Source organism: Molothrus aeneus, chromosome 16 (genome assembly GCF_037042795.1).
Source record: "Molothrus aeneus isolate 106 chromosome 16, BPBGC_Maene_1.0, whole genome shotgun sequence".
NCBI lineage: Eukaryota > Metazoa > Chordata > Aves > Passeriformes > Icteridae > Molothrus > Molothrus aeneus.
This window is the reverse complement of record NC_089661.1, coordinates 11,968,126-11,988,274: the sequence shown is the minus strand read 5'-3', so window position 1 is coordinate 11,988,274 and position 20,149 is coordinate 11,968,126. Positions and strand designations below refer to the sequence as shown.

General features: G+C 44.0%; 1 protein-coding gene across 2 annotated transcripts; it reads left to right on the top strand.

The window, feature by feature from the left end:
* Nucleotides 1–1,346: 1,346 nt before the first annotated feature.
* SNX8 (sorting nexin 8) lies at nucleotides 1,347–20,144 on the top strand. Of its 2 annotated transcripts, none has more exons than XM_066561099.1 (11): nucleotides 1,347–1,413; nucleotides 9,020–9,210; nucleotides 9,643–9,760; nucleotides 10,039–10,160; nucleotides 10,503–10,583; nucleotides 11,524–11,684; nucleotides 12,086–12,218; nucleotides 13,304–13,372; nucleotides 14,130–14,279; nucleotides 14,661–14,810; nucleotides 15,543–20,144. In XM_066561099.1, the coding sequence occupies exons 1-11, from the start codon at nucleotides 1,365–1,367 to the stop codon at nucleotides 15,654–15,656; spliced, it is 1,338 nt and encodes a 445-aa protein (XP_066417196.1). In that variant the 5' UTR covers nucleotides 1,347–1,364; the 3' UTR covers nucleotides 15,657–20,144. The 2 variants fall into 2 exon arrangements, with proteins under 2 accessions (XP_066417196.1, XP_066417197.1); XM_066561100.1 differs by lacking the exon at nucleotides 1,347–1,413 and adding an exon at nucleotides 2,426–2,502.
* Nucleotides 20,145–20,149: the final 5 nt, after the last annotated feature.

Genomic DNA, 20,149 nt, shown 5'->3' with positions numbered 1-20,149 from the left:
TCATTTACATCTTTGTAGCAGCACAAAAAGTTATTATGGTGGTCACAGTTACCCCTGAAATAATTCTCACTGCATCATTTTCTGCTTTAGTTCTCTCTGCATACAGTGGAGGTGAATATTTAGCTTCCCATGATTAAGAAATATCAGGAATATTAATTAGGGAATGCATCCAATCCTTTGGATGTTGAAAATATAAAAGTATTATTATTATAGATTGTAATGTCTCAATCTGGGGATCCAAAATCTATAAGGTTTTTTTTGTGTCTGATGGTGTTTTCAGGAAAATCACTGTACAAAACATGCACCCTTTTTTTTCACCACTGTCAACCATATCATTCCTGATTAATAAAGTACAGGAAGTGGGGAAAAAAATCACTAATAAAATGAGAGGTGCTCATACATGGAGTTCTTGTTTTGATGCAGTTTTGGAAGGTGTATTTGCATTTCAAATATTCATATTTCTGTGCTTTTCTGAATAGCTTAGTGTTCATTTCTACCAAGTTTACCAAAAATCCAGATGCACGCAAAATATAGAAAAAATACTGAGCATAAGAAACTTGATTAATCACCTAGATGGCAGCAGAAACGCCATGGGAAAAGGAACTCAGTTAAAGAAAGTACACAAAAATTAACTTGGAGTAATTAATCTGATGAGAGGGCACAGTCTCAAGCTGTGCCAGGGCAGGTTTGGGTTGGACATCAGGAGGAATTTCCTTCGGAGAAACGGTGATCAGACATGGAATGGGCTGTCCGGGGGAGTCACGGATCCTGGAGGTCTTTCAGGATAGAGTGGACGTGGCACTCGGTGCCACGGTCTGGGTGACAAGGCGCTGTTCGGTCACAAATCGATGATTTCAAACCCAGTTGTTTCTGAGATTGTGTGTCGGGAAACCCAAAGTCCAGCCTCACCAGTTACCTGCTTTTCCTAGCGCACAAGAAACCCTCCCTGAAGTTCACAACGCTCCTTTTCAGATTTCAAAACCTAAAGCAGTTATACTTCGGAATAATCCTGCATTAAACCCCTGAGCCGATCACTCTGACACGCTCTAAGATACTTGCGAGATGCGTTACTAATCCCGAAGCGCTTCAGAGGCGCTCGCAGCCATCCCGGCAGCGGCGGGGCCGGCTCGCTGCCCCTCCAGAGCCTGTCCGGAGCCCCGGAGGCGCAGCCCCGCTGCAATTTGACCACGTCCCCGCCGAGCCGCAGCCGGAGCCGGGCCCGGGCGGAGCCGCCGCGCCGCGGGCACCGCGCCCCCCGCGCCCCTCGCCCCCGGCCCCGCGGGAGGCGGCTCTGCCCGCCCGCCCCGCCCGCGCTGACAGGCGGGCGCTGCGGAGGAAGGGGAGGGCGGCCGCCCCGGCCTCACATGACCGCGGCCGCGATGGACGGAGAGCCGCCCGCGGGCACGGCCGCAGGTACGGGGGGATGCGGGTGCCGGGGCCGCCCCTCGGTGCAGCCGCGCCCGCCCTGCGCTGCCCGCCCGGGAGCGGACGCGGCTCCGCGCCGGGGTCGGGGCTGCGGGGAAGCAGAAAAGCTGCGGGGAAGCAGAAAAGCTGCGGGGAAGCAGAAAAGCTGCGGGGAAGCGCCGCCGCCTTCCCCTCTCCCCCGGGGGCAGCGGGACCCCGCTGGCCCCGGCCCGCCCGGTGGGGCTCATGGCCGGGCCGCAGCGCTGCCCTCCGGGGCCATGGGGGTCCCTCCCCGTGCCGAGGAGCGGGTAAGGAGCAGGTAACGCCCGGGCCGCTGGGGTTACCTGCCCGGTGGCCGCCCCGGTGCCGCCGGCGCTCAGCTCCCCGCAGTCCTTGTGCGGGGCTGGACGCGGGCACGGGGCGCGGTCCCGAAGTTCTCCCGTGGGGAGTGACGCGGCCGAGCGCTCCCTCCGTGCCGCACGGAGTTCATCTCGTGCCCGCCCGGAGGCTCCGGGCCCCTCGGAGCCGGCGCGGACCCTCCCGTAGCGGGGCAGCGGCTCGGGCGGTCCCGGTGCCCCCGCTCCGAGCCGGCGCAGCCAGCGGAGAAAGCACCGGCTCCCTGCGCTGCAGTTTTAGGAGCGTGCGGCTGGGGCTGGGATGAAGAAACTTGTAGCCAAATACTGCCAGCGCTTGTTGCGAAATGAGAGATGGAGGGAGCTCCTGGGTGAATTGAGGGAATAACGTGTTAGACTCCTTTAGCTGTTAAACTGAAGGAAACTTTTAGAGGGTTCTCTGAAGTTCTCTTTGAAGTGGCTGAACTTTTGTACCTGCTCTGTCCATACTTTTTTTTTTTTTTTTTTTTTGGCTCAGTTTGGAAAGAAAAGTAAGTAGGTAAGCTTAATGCATAGAAAAATGGTTTGGTTGATTGTATTTAGAATTCTGTGAGTTTGCACTTGTTAGGCCTGTGATGCTCCTGATGCAGATAATGCTTATAAATAAATTATTTTGGAATATTTCTGTCCAGGACTGATGTAACATATTGAACAGCAGCCTTTGTGGAAAAAATGTCCTACTGTACCAAAGAGAGAGCTTGTTCAGGTATGTCTGTTATGGATTTACCATCTGCTTTAGGAGCCTTATAGAGATAAAACAGTTGTCTCCAAGTAGAGTATTCTTGAACTGATTAACTTCTGGTGATGGTGCTTCTGTACCTTTCTGATCTACTCAACCTTCTTGAGAAAACCTGGTTTTCTTTGGCACAGAATTTATGATGAACACTGAGAGAGGGTACATAATGATTTTGGCTAAAGAAAAATAATGCTGTGAATGCAGCAATGTTTTTTATTTTTAGCATCATGATGCAGGTTCAGAGATCTTTGAAGTTTCACACCCACATGTAATTGTTTTTGGAGACCAGCAGCTTGTCAGTGAAATGTCCAGAGCAGAGTCCTGATAGGTATCACTGATGCCCCCCTTTGAGGGCACATACAAATGCTGTGGTTTTGATTTAGCAGTACTAAAAGTAGAAGTACTTTAATACAATCGAAGAGAAAAGAAAAAAGGATAATGTCCAGCTTGTAAAGTCAATTCTGCAGAGTGGCTTTTATTGACTTTTTTTTTGCTTTTGCTTTTACTTCCATTTGAGTCTGCTTTGCAACAGTTGCAGGGAGGTAATTCAGGTGTTGGCTGTGTAGGGAGTGAGGTGTCTCCTTTTCTTCTGATGGTAAACCTTTAACTCTGTGTTCAGCCTGTGGGAAGGCTGTACAGGTTGCAGACAATATAATTTGCACATGACCAATGATTTCCCCACAATCTTCAAGTTTTATGGGTTGGTGCAGGTTGAGGGAGAAAAATTTACCAGTTGCAGGCATGTGGAATTGATATAAAAGGAGGAAAGCTTTAAGAATTGTTTTTCAACAGGATTTGGGATAAGAATGAGCTTGTTCTAACAATAAAATGTGTGAAAAGACCATTGAGATCCTGTAGGGTCTGGAGTGGCAATGCCATTTTTAATGCTTAAATGCTAACATCAAGCATAATCAGGAGAGTGAGAAACATGTAAGGAAAATGAGAAGCAAAGCAAACATAAACTATTTATTTTCATGGGATATTCTTGACCTCTATAAGGACGGTTAGTTGTGGAAACTTGCCAGTTTTGTAGTCAGGCTAAAATGTCCTTGTGAAAGTTTCCCAGAGTAGTTGTTTGGGTTATTGCTTGCTGGGTTACATTTTTGGGTGTGAATTTTTACACTTCCAACCTCTTTTGAAAAATGATAGCTTAGCAGTCTTCCACTGAGCGCTGGGAACCAGCCCTAGTGAGCATTTGACTTTTTGTCCCTGTAATCTTAGGGCACATTCCTCGTTGGATTTTTCTCTGCTAATCCTGTTATTTCTTCAAAGTAGCTGCATCTCACTTTATTGTGTTTGCTGCAGCTGGGGTCTGTGGCTCATGGCTGACTTGTGAATGGAATGTGTCCCTTGGATCCCCAGACTTGGGGAGTCAGATGAATCAGTTGATGATCTAACAGCATAGTTAAAAGAGCAGGGCAAGAGGCTTAAGGTTAGTTCTTTACACACAGTAAATCTGTGTGACAAGTTGGTGTTGGGGTTTTTTCTGCTGGAGTATGGGATTGTAGTAGTTTGAGAAGCAGCAAGAGGCCTACAGCTGCAGGGGACTGCAGAAATTCAGGTGCTTTTTAAATATTACTAAAGAAAGCTTAAATAGTCTCATCTATTTTTGAGTTGAGGCATAACTTCTGTTTCATCTTTAGCAGCACCAAGTGCTGAATAACTATCTTAAACTTACTTGGAAAAACCACCAAAAACCCCTTCCCAAACAAAAACCAAACTACCTTCAACACTAAAAAAAGGGGAAATAGGAAAACCTAACCAAAGAAAAAAAACCCACAAAACCCAGTCTAACTAGTGCAGAGTACATACTTGGCATCTGTGGTGGTGGTGTTTTGGTTTTTTTAAAGGAGAAAAACAAAATGTTGGAGCCTGTTTCCAGCATCTAATTTTATGATAGTGTGTGCTATTTTATCTTGTTTTGACATTGTGGGTAGCTTGCATTTACATGGGAATTGTTGGGAAGGAGAAGGCAGGAGACTCTTAATTAGAGTGAAGCTAAATATGATAACTTTTCTTGTACCCAGTAATAAATACAGACCTGCTTTCCATGTTGAACACACAGCTGTGCAGCACTTAGCTTTGTTAGATTGATTATTTTGCTTTTCTCCTTTTGAAATAAGAATTGCACGGTTCAAAACAACCCAAACAAGTTGTGTGCAGTTGTTTCAAAAAGTCTTTAAAGCCTTTAATAGGAAAAAAGTTTTGTTTGCTTTTTTTTTGGTGGTACTTATGTTGGTTTTTTTTTTTTTTAGGGGGTTTCAAATTATGTAATATTTTAAAAAATGAGAACTAGATTGGGAGTCTATTTGAATTTGTAGTTGAAATCTGCACCAGTTTTCAGGGAGGCTGATGTGGACACTGGATTCTGGAATTATGGAGGAATGTTTTTGACCTGGTAAGGGGGAGAGGCATTTCCATAATTCCTGGGGCTTCTCATGAGAAGACAGAAAGGAAAGGGAACTGCTGATGAATGATATTTACATTGCTGCTTTAGTATTCCTGGCCCAGGAGTTGGTTGTGGAGCCCTCACTTTTTCCAGGGAGAAATCTGAGGTATCTGAGGTGTACAAAACCAGTCAGTTTTCATATTTCCTGTGGGTTGGATCCCCTCTGCTCTGCACAGCTGTGGCTTGTGATGGTGGAGGAGAGATCTGAGCTGCTTTTCCTGAAGGTTTTGCTTCCTTACAGGCTCCTTTCTCCTTCTAGTAAAAATGCTACTAATATAATAAGTAATTCTGTGGCACCATCTACTTAAGCATGTCTGATAAATTTATCTGATTATTGCCTGGTGTAATAAGGAGTTGGTAGCATCAGCCATCTGTAAAATGGAGATAAGGCCTCCAAATTTGATTGACAGAGCTTAAACAGGGAAGGGAGATCAATGTTGTGATTTACCACCTGTGCTTCCAGCCCTGGCATTGCTCACCTGGGTGTGCTTACTCACATGTGAAAACTCTGTGCAGCTATCCAGGTACTTGGAATTTTGCTCTGGCTTTCATAAATGCATGATTTTGGAAATTTGGGTGGAGGAAACTGCTAACTCCACGGAAGGCAGATTGCTGCCCAGTTCTATCAGTGGAGTAATGAATGTTGAGCACTAACTAAAGCATGAAACGCTAACTAAAGCATGAAGTAGAGAAATTTTCTATTGCAGTTTTTCTCTGGGTAAGTTTCTCAACTCCCTTCAGTCCAAAGGCTATCTGACTTGTTGCAAAAAAAAAAAAAAGTATTAGGCAGTGTTTTCATAGCTGTTTTCTTTTACAACCAAACAAAAACTAGGCCATGCTTTGAATGCTTCTTCAAACTTTTAGTTGTTGTCATCTTGTTGTCTTCATGTTTGCATATGTATGTTTGTATGTACTATTTTTAACTTTTATATCAACTTGTTTTCAATTGTATCAGGCCACTTCCTGATACCTTATTGACAACAGATTGAGAATCTGCTGTAGCAAAGGCCTAGCTTGTAGGAAAAAGCTCATTTTTATTTTGTCTGCTTCCCAGTGTTCCAGGGGAACCATTCCATACCTCCTTTCTGTATCCACTTGCTGCTGTCTCTATATAAACTTTAGTAGACAATGATCTGCTGAAACCAAAGGGAATGTTTTCAGAATTAGCTGTTGTGCAGCAGAGATGCGTGATGGGGAGTGTTAAGTGTTCTGTTACAATGCATGTAAATCCTTTTACTGGCTGAACACAGGAGCTCATACCAATGAGTTCCCACCATTATCCACCATTCCTGGCCAGGGCTCTTGAGGCTGTTCCCAAATAGGCTCTTTAGTAAGTAGAATGAAAAATGGGCTGAAGAATAGCTCCAGTATATGTTGCTCTGTAGGGTTAGTGTTAATGCCATGATAAGCATTTCCTAAAGCAGGTTAACAGCTGTTCCCAAGTCATTTTACTGTGTTCTCAGAGCTGTGTTTGTGGGTGTAGATTCACTCTGTCTTGTTACCAGACATGCTGAGGTTATTAATTAAACAGTAATTATTCAAACTTGTTTGCATGGTTGTCTGGTTTGTGTGATTTCACACATTTAGACAAGGTTGAGATGTAAAGAAGGTACAGAATATTTCAGGGAGAGCCAAGAGTGTGAACTGCTGATAAAGAGAAGGCATGTCCCGTAGGTGATTTTTAGAAAGCAAATTTAGAGAATAATTTGATAAAAACTGGGGAGAAATTACCAAGAAAGGGGCAAACTGTGGATTCTTGCCTGGTGGGGCATCACTCTGTGGATGTCTTACTGGGTAATGGGTTCAGACCTGTAAGGAACTTCAGAGTCCTCAGCATTAGTTTGGTTCTGGGACTTAAAGGTGAAGCAGTGAGGGTTTCATGGTTCACCCTATACGTCTTTTCTCCTCATACCTGTCTCTTGCCTTTGGGGTTTCAGGGGTTAACCAGACAATGCTGAGCCCAGTTCAGGGACTGGTTTGTGCTGTTGGTGTCCAGCAGAAAGATGGGAAGCAGAGACAGTGACTCAATAGGCAGGAGGAGATGTTGTGTTAGCACAGATTGGCACTGCTTGGGGAATTATTTGGGGTGCATTTTGAGTAGCCCCCTTTGGGGGAGGCCCCTGCAACATCAGCCAGTGGCTGAGCATCACAGAAGGCTCTGGAATTCTCTGGGAGGAGGTTTGTGTGTGCATTGGAGGAGTAACAACATCTGCTGTCCTGTGTTGCATTTTACTGGTGTGTCTTGAGCAGTTAAACCCAAGAATTACCAGGGTGGACACCCAGAGAACTGCTGCTCTGGAAATCCAGGATACCTTGTGCTCTACAGGTGTTATCACTTGATCCAGCAATATCCCATGTCAACATTGAATTAGTTTATATTATTTTACTGCAATTTTCTGGCAGGTAGCTGGAAATCTTTAGGAGCTGCTACATAGGTGGGGTTAGCAGCTGATATGTCTATTAAAGCAGAGGTGTTAAGACTTGCTTCTCTGAGTCACATTAGCAGGAATCTGAAGCCTGATGAGGCATGTGGGATAAGGTCATTTGTCCTGGATTTAGTTTGGTTTCATTAAGTAATTTTATGGAGCAAATAGCCCAGTGTCTGTTATGAAGTGATAGATCTGAAGAATTAAAGATTGCTTGTTTTCCCTGTTTATCAGGGCCTAGGGCACATGAAGGAGCAGGTAGGAAATCCTTATCAGGAGGAGGTCAGGGCTTTCAAGTTAAGGCTATGACTTCTTATCTTCCTTGAGTTAATCTGTTACCCAGTTAGCAACTTTTTGAACTGTGTATCGGAGCTGAAAGAAATGCTTCTTGCTTCTGTAGTGTTACTGTGTTCTCCAAATTGCAGATATATTTAAGAACTTCTGCACAATGGCAAGGAAGGGATGATGAATCCTACCTGGCTTTTCTAGGTACCTTTCATCATGGATATGTCTTGCTTTATAAAATAGCTTGTTCACAGTATGCCTTTTACAGAGAGGAAGCAACCCAGCTGCTCCAGACTGGAGAGCAGAACTCAGATATGGAGTGGACAGAGCCCAGGGTTGTACCCTCATTTTTCACACTATTTCCTATGTGTGGAATGGGTAGAAAAGAAAGGATGGCTTTGAAAAACAATGTAAGCTTAGTTTACAGTCACATAATAGATGCAGTTATGAAGTCAGGGTGAGATAACAGGCTGCAGTCAGGCACTTGGTAAGAGAACACTCTGAGTCATCAGCTTTGCCCCTTCTCTGATGCCATTTGTCCTCTGGGGCCACATTCTTAAGAGCCATCTTCTTTCACTTCTGCATCTGAGAGTCAGTTACTGTCCAAAGCTGCCCAGTTATGGTCAAATTCACTGTCAAAAGCTGTTTGTTTTCTAGCTACAAGCAATGGAAGAGAATAGGTAAGTTTGAAAGATTTTGTCACGGCTTGCTGTGATTGAGGAATTCTTGGGTTGGGAGCCCTTATTAGGAACCTTTTCCCTCTGCTTTGGAACTTAAGTATGTTGACATAGTAAATTATTGTAATTCACACTCTCTGTAGCACACTGTCATAGAGTTTAATAAAATTATGTCAAATGAAGTGTCTCCTTCCTTTGTAATGATGTGCAGAATTAATGGATTAAATTTCTGCAGCGTGGTAAAACGACACATTTTTCTTTCCTTCCATGAGTTGTTCTAGGCAGGATCCAAAAGTGCTGAGCAAGGGTTTCATTCATTTTGGCAGATCCTGCTGTGGTGGGAGCTGGACAGACAGGAAATGCAGGCCTCTTAGCTGATTCACAGAACAAATTTGGCCTGTGATTCTTTGCTTAGTGGAGATGTCTCTGACTCGATATAATTGGTGGTGCTCCTGGGTGTTGGGAGCAGGGAGGTACCAGTGATGTGAACGTGTGAGAAGCAGCATAACCTCCCAGGGGAGTGGCCTGGCTGGGCTTCTGGTGGTGTTGCACTACTCTGGCAGCACCAAGCAAAGGAACAGAATATTTTAAGGCTACTTCTTTTACTATATCTTATCAGGTCTATTGTTTTTTCCCTTTTTGTCTTGTAGATTTGGCAAAGCCTCCAGTAAATGAACCAAGGGAAGCAGAACAGTTTCTAATGCAGACGCCCCAGGGAAATCCACTGCTGCTTTCCCACACCCTACAAGAGCTATTGAGCAAGGACAGCGTGCAGGTGGAGCTTATACCTGAGAAGAAGGGCCTTTTTCTGAAACATGTGGAATATGAAGTTTCCAGCAAGGTAATGTGAAGAAGCTTTGGGCTTGCTGAGAATGCATCCTCCTAAAAATGTCTGTGCAGTTTCTGCTGGCAAAGTCCTGAGTGATTTAGATGTGCTGAGTGATGCTGGTTTTAAGCAGACCGGTTGTGTGGGCTGATTTTTAATGCAGCAGCACTGGGCCTTCCTGACGTGGGCTTCTGCAGCTTGGACCATCTAAATGAGCTGTGAAGGATGCTCTGCAAGTTCACTTGCTTGAAAACCTGAGCTCTGTACCAGAGCAGGTGACAATGGAAATGGAACGGTTTTGTAACAAACTGGCGTAGATAGCTGGGAATTCCAACATGATTTGAGCTAGTGAAGAAATTCTATTTACAGTGCAAAAAAAAAAAAAAAAAAGGTTGAGGTGTTGCTGTCTAAGCTGTGCATTGATTTATCCCCCCTGGTTAATTGCAGAGGTTCAAGTGCTCGGTGTACAGAAGATACAATGACTTTGTGGTGTTCCATGAGATGCTGCTGCACAAGTTCCCGTACCGCATGGTGCCTGCACTGCCCCCAAAGAGGGTGCTGGGAGGTAAACCTGCATCTGCTTTTTGGGCTGCAGGGGGTTTGCTTCATGCTGCAAGTGTGATACTGTTGAAAAGAAATGTTAAAAAGATTGAAAGTCTTGGCTTCTGCTTGCCTCAGACAACTTAGAGAATATTTGTTCAGGTGGTCAGTCTGAAAGGTCTGGTTTTGGGAGCTGACGGACTATAGGTATCCATTCTTTGGTTTTGGCTGCAGTGCTTTCTTTTTTCTTTCTGAGATGTCACGTGAGGGACATTAGCTGAAATCTCATGTTTCTTCCTGCAGCTGATCGTGAGTTCATAGAATCGAGGAGGAGAGCGCTGAAGCGATTCATAAACCTGGTGGCTCGACACCCCCCCTTCTCAGAAGATGTGCTCTTGAAACTCTTCCTGTCCTTCAGTGGCTCAGTGAGTGTTTGTTAGCAATAGTCCTGAGCTTGCAAGTCTTGCTGTAACTGCCACAGCGTTCAGGATTGCTGTTAGCCTGCATGGCTGTGCTCCCTGGGAGGAAGAGAATTTTCTCTCAGTAGGTGTTTCCACAGTGGGAAGTGGAAGGTAATTTCACTCAGTGCCAGGAGTGTAGTATTTTGAAAATTATAACTGTTCTTAGGCAGAGATTATGCTTTTCCTTAAATTAAATCTAACCTGGGTAAAGCTGTATCTGCTGATATAATATATCTGAGACTTGCATGAACTGCCTGTGTTTTTTCATAGTTCCTTCATGCTCATTTGATTCTATATTTTCTCCAGGATGTACAGAATAAGCTAAGGGAATTGGTCCAGGGAGTAGGAGATGAATTTGTGACTTGCAGATTAGCTACCCAAGCCAAGGTACGTATATGAATTTCTTGCAACATTACTTTGCTTTAAATGGCTTTCTTCTCCTGGTGCTTCAGTTATGGCAGTTTTTCAGTGATGGACACCTTAAGTAGGAGACATTTGTTTCCAGAGATTGAAGGACTTGTAATTTTATTGAAAAGATCAAATAAACTTTTGACTCTTAAGGGCCTGATATTTCTAGCTAAATTCTGGCTCATGAATATGATATAGGTTAAACAATGAATCCTGCTCAGAACACGTTTCTCTGTAATTACTTGTACTTGCATAACAAACAAATGCACAAATTGCACAATTTAAAAGGTAATGTCTAGATTGATGTCTTTCCCTTGTGCTCATGCCCTCATTCTGTCTTGTTCTCTCTCTGTGGGAGAGCAATTTGGACTGTTTCGGAAAAGCTAGTTATAAATTCTCCATATATCTGTTTATCCCAGTGATTAGTGCTATGAGAAGTTTTAAGTACACATCCACTGTGTTCATTGAGCAATTTCAAAGCAAGTTGTTGTTCAGGTTCCTGCAGTGCTTGCAGAAGGTTTTGCAACTGGAGCTTAATTCAGGCTTTTACCAGTGATAAACTGGTCAAAAAAAGCTGAACTTTCAATTTGTGCTTGACTTTACTGGGCTGGGAGTTACCAGTTGGATCAGATCAGAACTTGTGAGCTTGGAACCTCACATACCTTCTTTTAACTACATAGGAGAATTGCAGATTTTGCCAATTCCATCTGTGCTGGGCATTTGAACCCCTTTCTACCTCTGAAAATGAGGGCTGTTTGTGTGACATGTGACTTGGACACCTCAATGGCAAACTGATCTCTGCAGAGTTGTTAGAGCACAGTGGGAGAGCGTGAGCACAGGAGGGAAGCCTGTCCCTCTCTGCAGCCTGTGGTGTGCCTCTGATTTATCCACCAGTAATCCCTCTGTACCCCTCCTTCAGGACTTCCTCCCAGCTGACATTCAGGCCCAGTTTGCTGCCAGCAGGGAGCTGATCAGAAATATTTATAACAGTTTTTATAAGCTCCGGGACCGTGCGGAGAGAATCGCTTCCCGAGCCATCGACAACGCCTCCGACCTCCTCATATTTGGGAAGGAGCTCAGGTGGGTTTGGAGGAGCAGGATTTGCTGATTTCTGCTGTTGGTTTGGAACTCAAAACTCTTGTAAAGTTTACCTGCAAATGGTCTGGTAAAAATGAGTGTTTTAGTGCATGCTGTAGGACATAATCAATTTTCCTTCTATAAAAGAAGGAAATACACACTTTTCACTAAGGCTGCACTCCTTGGAGTGTGAGGAAAGAAAACAGAAATACCTTCACATTCAGGTACTTGTGTTATTGTCTCTCTCCCCAGTATGTACACAGTTAACTCTGCATTTGAGATAGGACAGTAGTAGCTCAGCACTGTGGGCTATTTAGGCAGATTTGAAACTGCTCTCTGCAAATAACTTTATCTGCTCAGTGGAATTTGTCTCCTAGATGTGACCATTGCTTTTCTCCTTCCAGTGCTTTGGGCTCAGACACTACTCCACTTCCTTCCTGGGCTGCTTTGAATAACAACACATGGGGGACTCTGAAACAAGCCTTGAAGGGTCTGTCTGTTGAATTTGCACTTCTGGCAGATAAGGCTGTGCAGCAGGTGAGTCCTTTACTTTTGTCCTTTTTTTTTTTTCTCCTTTTTGTAACATGAATGAAGTACACTGCTGCCCTAAATTTTATCTTGAATCATGAGTTTTGTGGACATAAGCCCTTCAAGAGTTAAGAGGGAGATTGCAGTCCAAACTCACATCCTCAACTAACAGCCTGCTTGTTCAAGCTTGTGTGAAATACCTGGACTGTGTTTAAATGGGGAAAAAATGTAACAGGCAAGGGAAAGGAAGAAAAAACCTGCTTTCTTTCATATTTTTAAATGTTACTGCACACATTAAGCTCACTATTAGGGTGAGCTGTCCGAAAGTGCCATGTTCCATTTTATTAATCTGCCACAGAGAACCCAGAATAACGTACTTCTGAATCAAATTTTCATGTTCATGTACTTAAACATTACATGAGAATCATTCAGCATCACATTCCAGTCTAAGTGCACAGTGTGGTAATGACTGTCAGAATGATGTGAGAACACGACAGTCTGGGAAGGAAAAGTAATAGTTTTGTCTTCAGTGCTCTTCATCTCATTGTGTTAAAACAGTCAGTGTGCTTTTGTAGATCAGTCAGGCCAGGTCTCTTTCTCAGGAGTTTATGCTCCAGAGAGCTCTATTGATACAGGAAGAAAAGAGTATTCTATAAAATAAAAAAAATGGCAGTGAAATTTGTCTTGGTGTCTCATCTCTGCCTTCTGATGCATGAACTGTTATGGGGAACATGCAGGTATTCAGAGTTTTAATGGATTAGTTATCTTGTAGGAAGGGAAGATGAAAGATTGGAGGAATCTGCAAGAGCAAGGAATTCCAGGCAGAGTGTGCTGAAAGGACTGACATGCAGGCCTGTGAAACCAACTCCTCTTGTTCTAATGATCAGTCAGTTGGAAAAGCTGTTCCTGCCTCAGTCAGGTCTTTGTTCTGCACATTGAAGACTAAACACTCCAGTGCCATTGGAGAGATTTTTGATGCAGTTGTGTAAGCTCTGATGTGCCCTGGAGAGAGCAGTGAGAGCCTGTGTGGTGTGGGGGGGTGATGGGCTGTGATGCCAGGCTTACGTAAAATGTACTTTTTCCTTGTTTTCTAGGGTAAACAGGAAGAGAATGATGTGGTGGAGAAGTTGAACCTTTTCCTGGATTTACTCCAGTCCTATAAAGTGAGCTCTGCTGTTCTGCCAACAAGAAAGTTGTTTAGAGCAAGTCTGTGCTCTTTAGAGGGTGTAACGCCAACTGGATGGAAAACTGTCTGTGAGGCCAGTTCAGAGGCAAACTGGGCATCTGGCAGAGGCAGGGGAGTGGCTGTTGGCCACAAGGAGCTCTGTAGCCTTCCTGATAGCTCATCTGATGATGAGAACTTGCCAAAGAGCAAACTCTGCAAGGAATTTAAAAACATGACTGGTGAAACTGTATGGATCAGCTAACTTATTGGTTTTAGATTTGGCTGCTTTTGAGTCAAAGCAGTGAACTAGATTGCTACTGATTTGGTCATGGAGACATGAGTTCAGTTATGAATGAAAGGATTTTGTTAATACTAATCTTCTGGTCAGCTGTATGTGGCAGCCTCTCCTGACATTCCCAGGCCAGGACTGAATTTGAAGTACTTGAGCCAGCACTTTAATTAATTGCCAGCACTTAGTACTGAGAAGGTCAGAAAAGATAAGAGGCCTGATAAGATCCAAAATGTTGGCAGAAGTGATGCTCCAGGTTGACTCTTAAGCTCACTGGTCTGGGTTCAAGCAGTTTTGTTTCTTAAATTCTTAGCTACTGGCATTTTTTGATCCTCTTGAAAACAAAGGAGGAAAAATCTGCAGCATAGAAATGACACAAAATGTGACCACACGTGTGTGCTCCTGATGTACTTGGCTGTGTGTTTGCTGACTCTTGGCTCCACTGCTGTTTTCTTTTCCCATAAAGGACCTGTGTGAAAGGCACGAGAAGGGGGTGTTGCACAAGCACCAGCGAGCCTTGCACAAGTACAGCATGATGAAGAAGCAGATGATGAGTGCCACTGTGCAGAACAAAGAGCCAGAATCGGTGGAGCAACTGGAGTCTCGGATTGTGGAGGTAGGGCAGGCAGAGCAAAGGGTGGGACTGGGCTCTGATGCTGCTGCTCTGGAACTCAGTCACATTTGCAGACAGTTTTTGGATTGAAAGGGTAGCCTGTACTTTGGGAAATCTGTGCTCCCCACTGTGCCACGTGGAAAATGTGTTGGTTTTCCTCAACACTTGTTACTGGGTCTCAGACAGCACATCATTTGCAGGAGTTGTGGGAAGCATCAGTCTGCATAATGGAAAGGGCAATTCCTGCTCTATCAAATGGGTTTAGGAACTGCCTTTTTGGGGTTTGGTATGTGTTTGGATTGCTGGTATGGGAAGGAATGCTGTTTTTTCCTGTTTCTCCTTTTTCCCATCCTCTTCCTGGTCACTGAGTTCCTCTTCTTTCAGCAAGAAAACGCCATCATAACCATGGAGCTGCGGAATTACTTCTCCCTGTACTGCCTGCATCAGGAGACACAGCTCATCCACATCTACCTGCCTCTCACATCTCACATTTTGGGGGCCTTTGTCAACTCCCAGATTCAGGGTCACAAAGAGGTGAGTTCTATACTCTGTCCTTTTTCTCAAAATATGAATGAGAATTTGAATGAATTTGTTTTCACCCATTGGCCTTCATCCTCTAATCATTTGTGCAGTTGGGCTCTCTCATAGGTTAGGAAGTTACCTGAGGTTTTTCCAGTTTGGGGTGAGGATCAGGGTTGGCCTCTAACCCCTCTAAAAGATGGTATCTTCCTGCAGCAAGTTTTCTTTCTTCTTTTCTTCTCTCAGCTGTTGCTGGCCCTACCCTGTGAGTAGTTGAAGAAGACCCAACCATTCAATCTCTACTCTGTAATGAGTGATGTGTGTTTGTTAGATTAATGTGGTTTTTTGTTGAGCTACACAACATATTGTATGACAAGAAAACTTTCCAGGTTTTGCTCTAAAACTTAGAAGCTCCCTTTTGTTAAACCCTAAACATGGTCTTTAATATTCCCATATACAGACTTTTTTGCTTTGGTTATATTAAAAAAGTCTTGTCTCCTTCAGCTCCCTTCCATCCTTTCAGTGAAGGAATTTGATGAAGGGAAATCTCCCTTCCATACAGGCTCAGGAAAATATACATGGAACTTCACTGGTCTGACAGGAACATTCTGGGTCCACTGAACTTCCTGAAAATACTTCAGCAAATTTGTTGTCTCTGTATGTCTGAGACTGCTGCTAAAATTCCATGTGGTGAGATTGTTACTTGCTGTGTGGTCATGTCTGCTTTCTCTCCTTCTCCACTCACAGATGAGTAAAGTTTGGAATGAATTGAAGCCGAAGTTGAGCTGCCTTTTTGTGGGATCCAGCAGTATGCCAACTCCACCACTGTCACCTCCAGAGGGAAACTTCTTTTCCAATTAACATTCCAAGCATCCCACACGGAGCAAGAAGGGCAATCAACGAAGGGGTGGGACCTCTACCTCCAATGAATCCTCCAAAACAGCTATTTTTATTTTTATTTTTTTTTTAATATTGCTGCTTTGAGCTGCTCTCTGATTTAGACAGACTGGATGTGGGGCAGAACATATGGATATAGAGACAATTTTGTAATTTTGCAATGCCCTGGGGCAGAGCTGATGTTCATTCTCCTGCAGACACTCCTCATGGGGTCGGGACAGGGCCTGCACCGCGAGTGCTGCGGGGTTTCTTGTTGCTGAGGCCTCTGCATCTTGTACTAACAGTCCTCCAATGGTGTTTATCTGCAGCTGTGCTGACACATCTCTGCACGTCTCTGAAGCGCTGAGATGAACAGGATAGCTGAAGCACTTGCTTGTAGTGGAGATAAATTGCTTTTTATGCCTTGGAGGGCCTGTGTTAGGGACGTGTGTGCATAAGGAAAGCTGAAAGCCATCCCCCATCCTGTTGTAGGTGTCTGGATTTGATTTCTTACTGCTAGACCTTAGCACAAAATGAATGAAGTGGTTGGATTTTGTAACCCAGCTGGGCAGGGGTCAGTGCTGCTCTGTGACAGGGATTTTCCTGATGGTGCTGGATGGACTGGATTGTCAGTTTGTTTCCCTTCACGGTTGAAGGGCATTCTGGGGACTTGCTCATATTTTTCAGTTTGGGGCCAAAGACAGCTGGGTTCAGGAACTCAGAGGAGTTTGCCTGGCATAAATGAGAAAATAATTGACTAAAACATTCCCTAATTGTAAACCACTTGTACTACAGGAGCAGGACAGCTACAGGGTAGCTTGTTTATTTCTTCTGGAGGTTCTGACCTCCATCTGGTGAGTAGCTACTCAGATCTGTTGGAGAGCTGCTGACCCAAAGGCTGGTGTTTTCTTTGGTGTAATATCAGAAGTATCCTGCTGCACCAGCAGGCTGGAACACAGTGCTGATAAAGTTCATTAGCAAAAATTCAGTATTATCAGGATGTTACTGTCATTCTTCCTGGCTGTGGGTAGCATTGCAGTATGTTTGTTTGTGAAGGAAAGTAGATGATTAAGTAAAAGTTCTCATCTCTAAAACCACCACAGCCCTTGGTAATGGGGTTTTCAGAATGGTTTGTGGTTGTGATAAAGGGAGTAAACATTCCCCACTTTGCATCTCCAGTGGCTTTGCCTCGGGAGGCAAAGGGGGAGAACGTGCACGTTGTGTTACCTCAGGGGAAATGGTGCACATCCTCCCGAGAAACTGATAATCAAACTGCAAACGTCTGCAGCAAAACTCTGTGTGACCAGGACTCCCTGAACCTGACTTCTCTGGGGCCAAAATAGCTTCCAAAGGGGAATTTGTTACTTGGCTTCTTAGCATTTTCCTCGAATGGGTAAAAAAGGAAGCACATTAACAAGGATGCATGCTTGCTGTTAATCAGAATCATTACAGTGTTTTCCCACTGGGGAACTTCCCCATTATCAGGAAGTATATTTAAATCCTCCAATCACAAAAGCTTTTTCTGATTTGATTTTTTTAATTTAGAAATTTCAGTGCAACATGAAACTCTTCCTAACCCAGATGGAAATTCTGGATTAGTTTCTTCAGCTAGGAGCAAGATAAGTTATTTGCCCAGTTTCAGGAGACTGAATAACCATTACTCACACTCCTCAAAATGGAGTAAATACACTGCTATGGGTGAACTCCTTGAGTGCTGGGCCTTAAGCAGTGTGTAGCCAACCTTGCACAGATTGCATTAAAGAGCTTTTTCCAACAATTCAAGTGTTAACTCACTTTCCTCCTGCACATGGGTCTTGTCCAGTGAGACAGATGAACTGCAAATGGCTGTGACAGATTTGATTCTCTCCTGGAGATTTCCTAAGTGATGCAGAAGAAATTCTGCTCACAAGCTGGAGCAAACTGTCAGGGGAGGGAAATGTTTCTACAGTCCAGTTACAGAGAAGATATCATCTCAGGCATGGTACAACAGGTTTTTTCTGCTTGACCTTGTCTTGATTAGAAAGATGGTTTGTGGTTAAGTGTGGAAAGTGTGTTACCAGACTTTTCCATGCTCTTCACATTAGCAGAAGGTGCTGGCTGGTTCTGGCTGGCTTAGTCTCAGCACCCATCCTCCCTCACTTGTTTGCCTGATGTGGTGAACAGTGAAATTGAGAAAATACTGTATGTTTTGGGGCAAGATCTGATAATTTATGATGGGTCCCATGAGTTACTTGTTTGACTGGGCAGTGTTCTGTAGGAGTGCTTGCAAAGGACTAGCCTGAATGGAACTTTGCTCTTCTCACTTTTAGAAAAACATTACAATTTTGAACTTGATTTAAAATCAAAAAACAACCCCCCAAAAAGCAAACATCAAAATGTCATTAGGGCTTTAGACTAACTCCTCTTTCCTGTTTGCCTTCAAGCACAAATTGTACAGTCCTAGTGCAGAGACTGTAACAATAATAGACACACCACAGGACCTATAAAGAAACTGAAATGGTCTTGTTTTGAGAAACACCCCATTCCTCCATTGTCAGACCTTGTGTCTTTGAGGAGAGTTTTGGGGGTGGGCTTTTCTTGTTTTGGTTTTACTCTGTTCACCAGGTATTTGAGAACTGAGGCCCAGCATTCTCAAAGCTGATCCAGATGCTGGCACTTTCAGAGTTTATTTCAAACTGGACTGTCAAGCTTCTGTCTCATTCCTAAAACACATGCAGACACTATTTCATACAACCTTTAGTTTGGAAACCTTTCTTCTGGGAGACTGGTCAGTGTGCAAATAGCACTGTTTGTTTACCTCAATGTGTGAGGGATTTCCTTACTGTCTCTGTTTAGTTTATGGATCTGTCAGACTTGGAGGGCAGCATCAAGCACAGCTTCCTTCCTCCAGAGGGAAGCAGCAGGGACTCAAGGATCCATCAAGCTGTCTGTCTGTCCTAGCCAATGTGGGGAAAACAGTTGTGGTTACCTCCATGCTCTTGCCTTCTGCAGTGAACACTAACCAAGCGAGACTAATTGAGGAGTGTGTGCTGCCTATCTGAGATCTGATGCTCCTGTAAGATGCAGTGCCAAAGTGTTAATGTGCTTTTGTGAATGGAAGCTTTTCTGTGTGTGCTTGAGGTCAGGGGACTTTGATGTGTAAAGGAGTGATGGTAGAAAAGCCTGCAGTGTCTGTCAGAGCAGTGCTGGAGGTACCAGGGTAGTAAACACCTGAGACCTTGAAAGGCTGCCTGAAAATTGTTCTCTGAAAAGGGCTCTAACTTTCCTCACTCCTGAGGGCTTCTCCACTTCCAGCTGTGAAGTGGGAAGATACAGGCTTTTTGTCAGTATCCTGTTGAAAGGCTCAAAACTCTATTTACAGTACCTTAAATCTTGTATCCTTCTTTCCCTCTCCTTCCATCTTGCTGGCAAGTTGCTCCTCCTCAGTTGTAACATGTTAAATGGTGCCTTGCTACATTCCAGTGCTTTTAACTCTCCTTTAACCATGCAAGAGTGTAATTCCTAGAATTGTAACAGCCTAATCTACACTCTTCAGTTCGTGCTGTTCACTAAATGACAAGGAGCACCAGCTGGGGACAGAACTCACTTAAAACAGCAGTAACATCCCAGCTCTTTGACATGAGCTAAAAATCAGGGTTGGGGAAAGCACCTTCCTGAAAGGACTCACCTGACTGCAGACAGAATGACAGAAGTGCAAGCTTTGAGCCATGCTTGTTCTTCTCCTACCCAAATTCCTGGAGGAACAGAAAGTAATTCTGTGTAATTGTCACGTGCTGTCTCTCACCCAGCAATTTACAGTTTCCATCAGGAAATAACCCAAGGTATTTAACAGATATTGGCTGCCAGTCATGCCCTTTCCTACCATGCAGTAAGGTCCTACACTCTGTAAAAGCTGCTTGTCCTTTCGTGCTTAATCTATTTGCCCCAAGCCATTCTCTCTGTTAGAGCAGCCAGGAACCCTCACTGCCAGGTCAGAAGCAGAGGTGGGTATCAAAACCTCTGCAAATAAACGTGCAGCACAAAAGGAAAAGTAAGGTTTTAAGGTATTAACTCATCCTCCTAAGTCTGAGCTGTGGCTTGCTGAGCAGATGAAGAAGGATGGTTTTGAGTGGTATAAATTTTTCAAAACTGCTGGAAGGAGACAAGAAACAAACATAGTTCAGAGGGTGTGAATTTTGCCTGCCTGGAATATCCTGTATCTTTGCTTTGCTCAAATAGCCTTATGTATGAAGCACTTTATTCAAAAGCAGGAATTAAAGAACTATTACTACAGCTAGTAGACTGGAAATGTTTACAGATCCTACATGACATTCCAAGATTCTATCTGTAAGTGTTACATGTCTGTAAAAGTGTTTGAAAAAAGGAAAAAAAAAAAAAACCAACTTGTGTAAGAAGTTACATATGTGATGTGTTATTTCTGGCATGATTGGATTAAACTTGTGCTGCCCACCATGCTGGGTTGGGCTGACATCAGTGCT

What these genes read in the sequence shown, in the direction of transcription:
- SNX8 (XM_066561099.1), top strand. Translation starts at nt 1,365, where the DNA reads ATGACCGCGGCCGCGATGGACGGAGAGCCGCCCGCGGGCACGGCCGCA. An exon ending in GATTAGCTACCCAAGCCAAG is followed by an intron (nt 10,584 to 11,523) that starts GTACGTATATGA and finishes CCCCTCCTTCAG; the next exon opens with GACTTCCTCCCAGCTGACAT. An exon ending in ATTTACTCCAGTCCTATAAA is followed by an intron (nt 13,373 to 14,129) that starts GTGAGCTCTGCT and finishes TTTCCCATAAAG; the next exon opens with GACCTGTGTGAAAGGCACGA.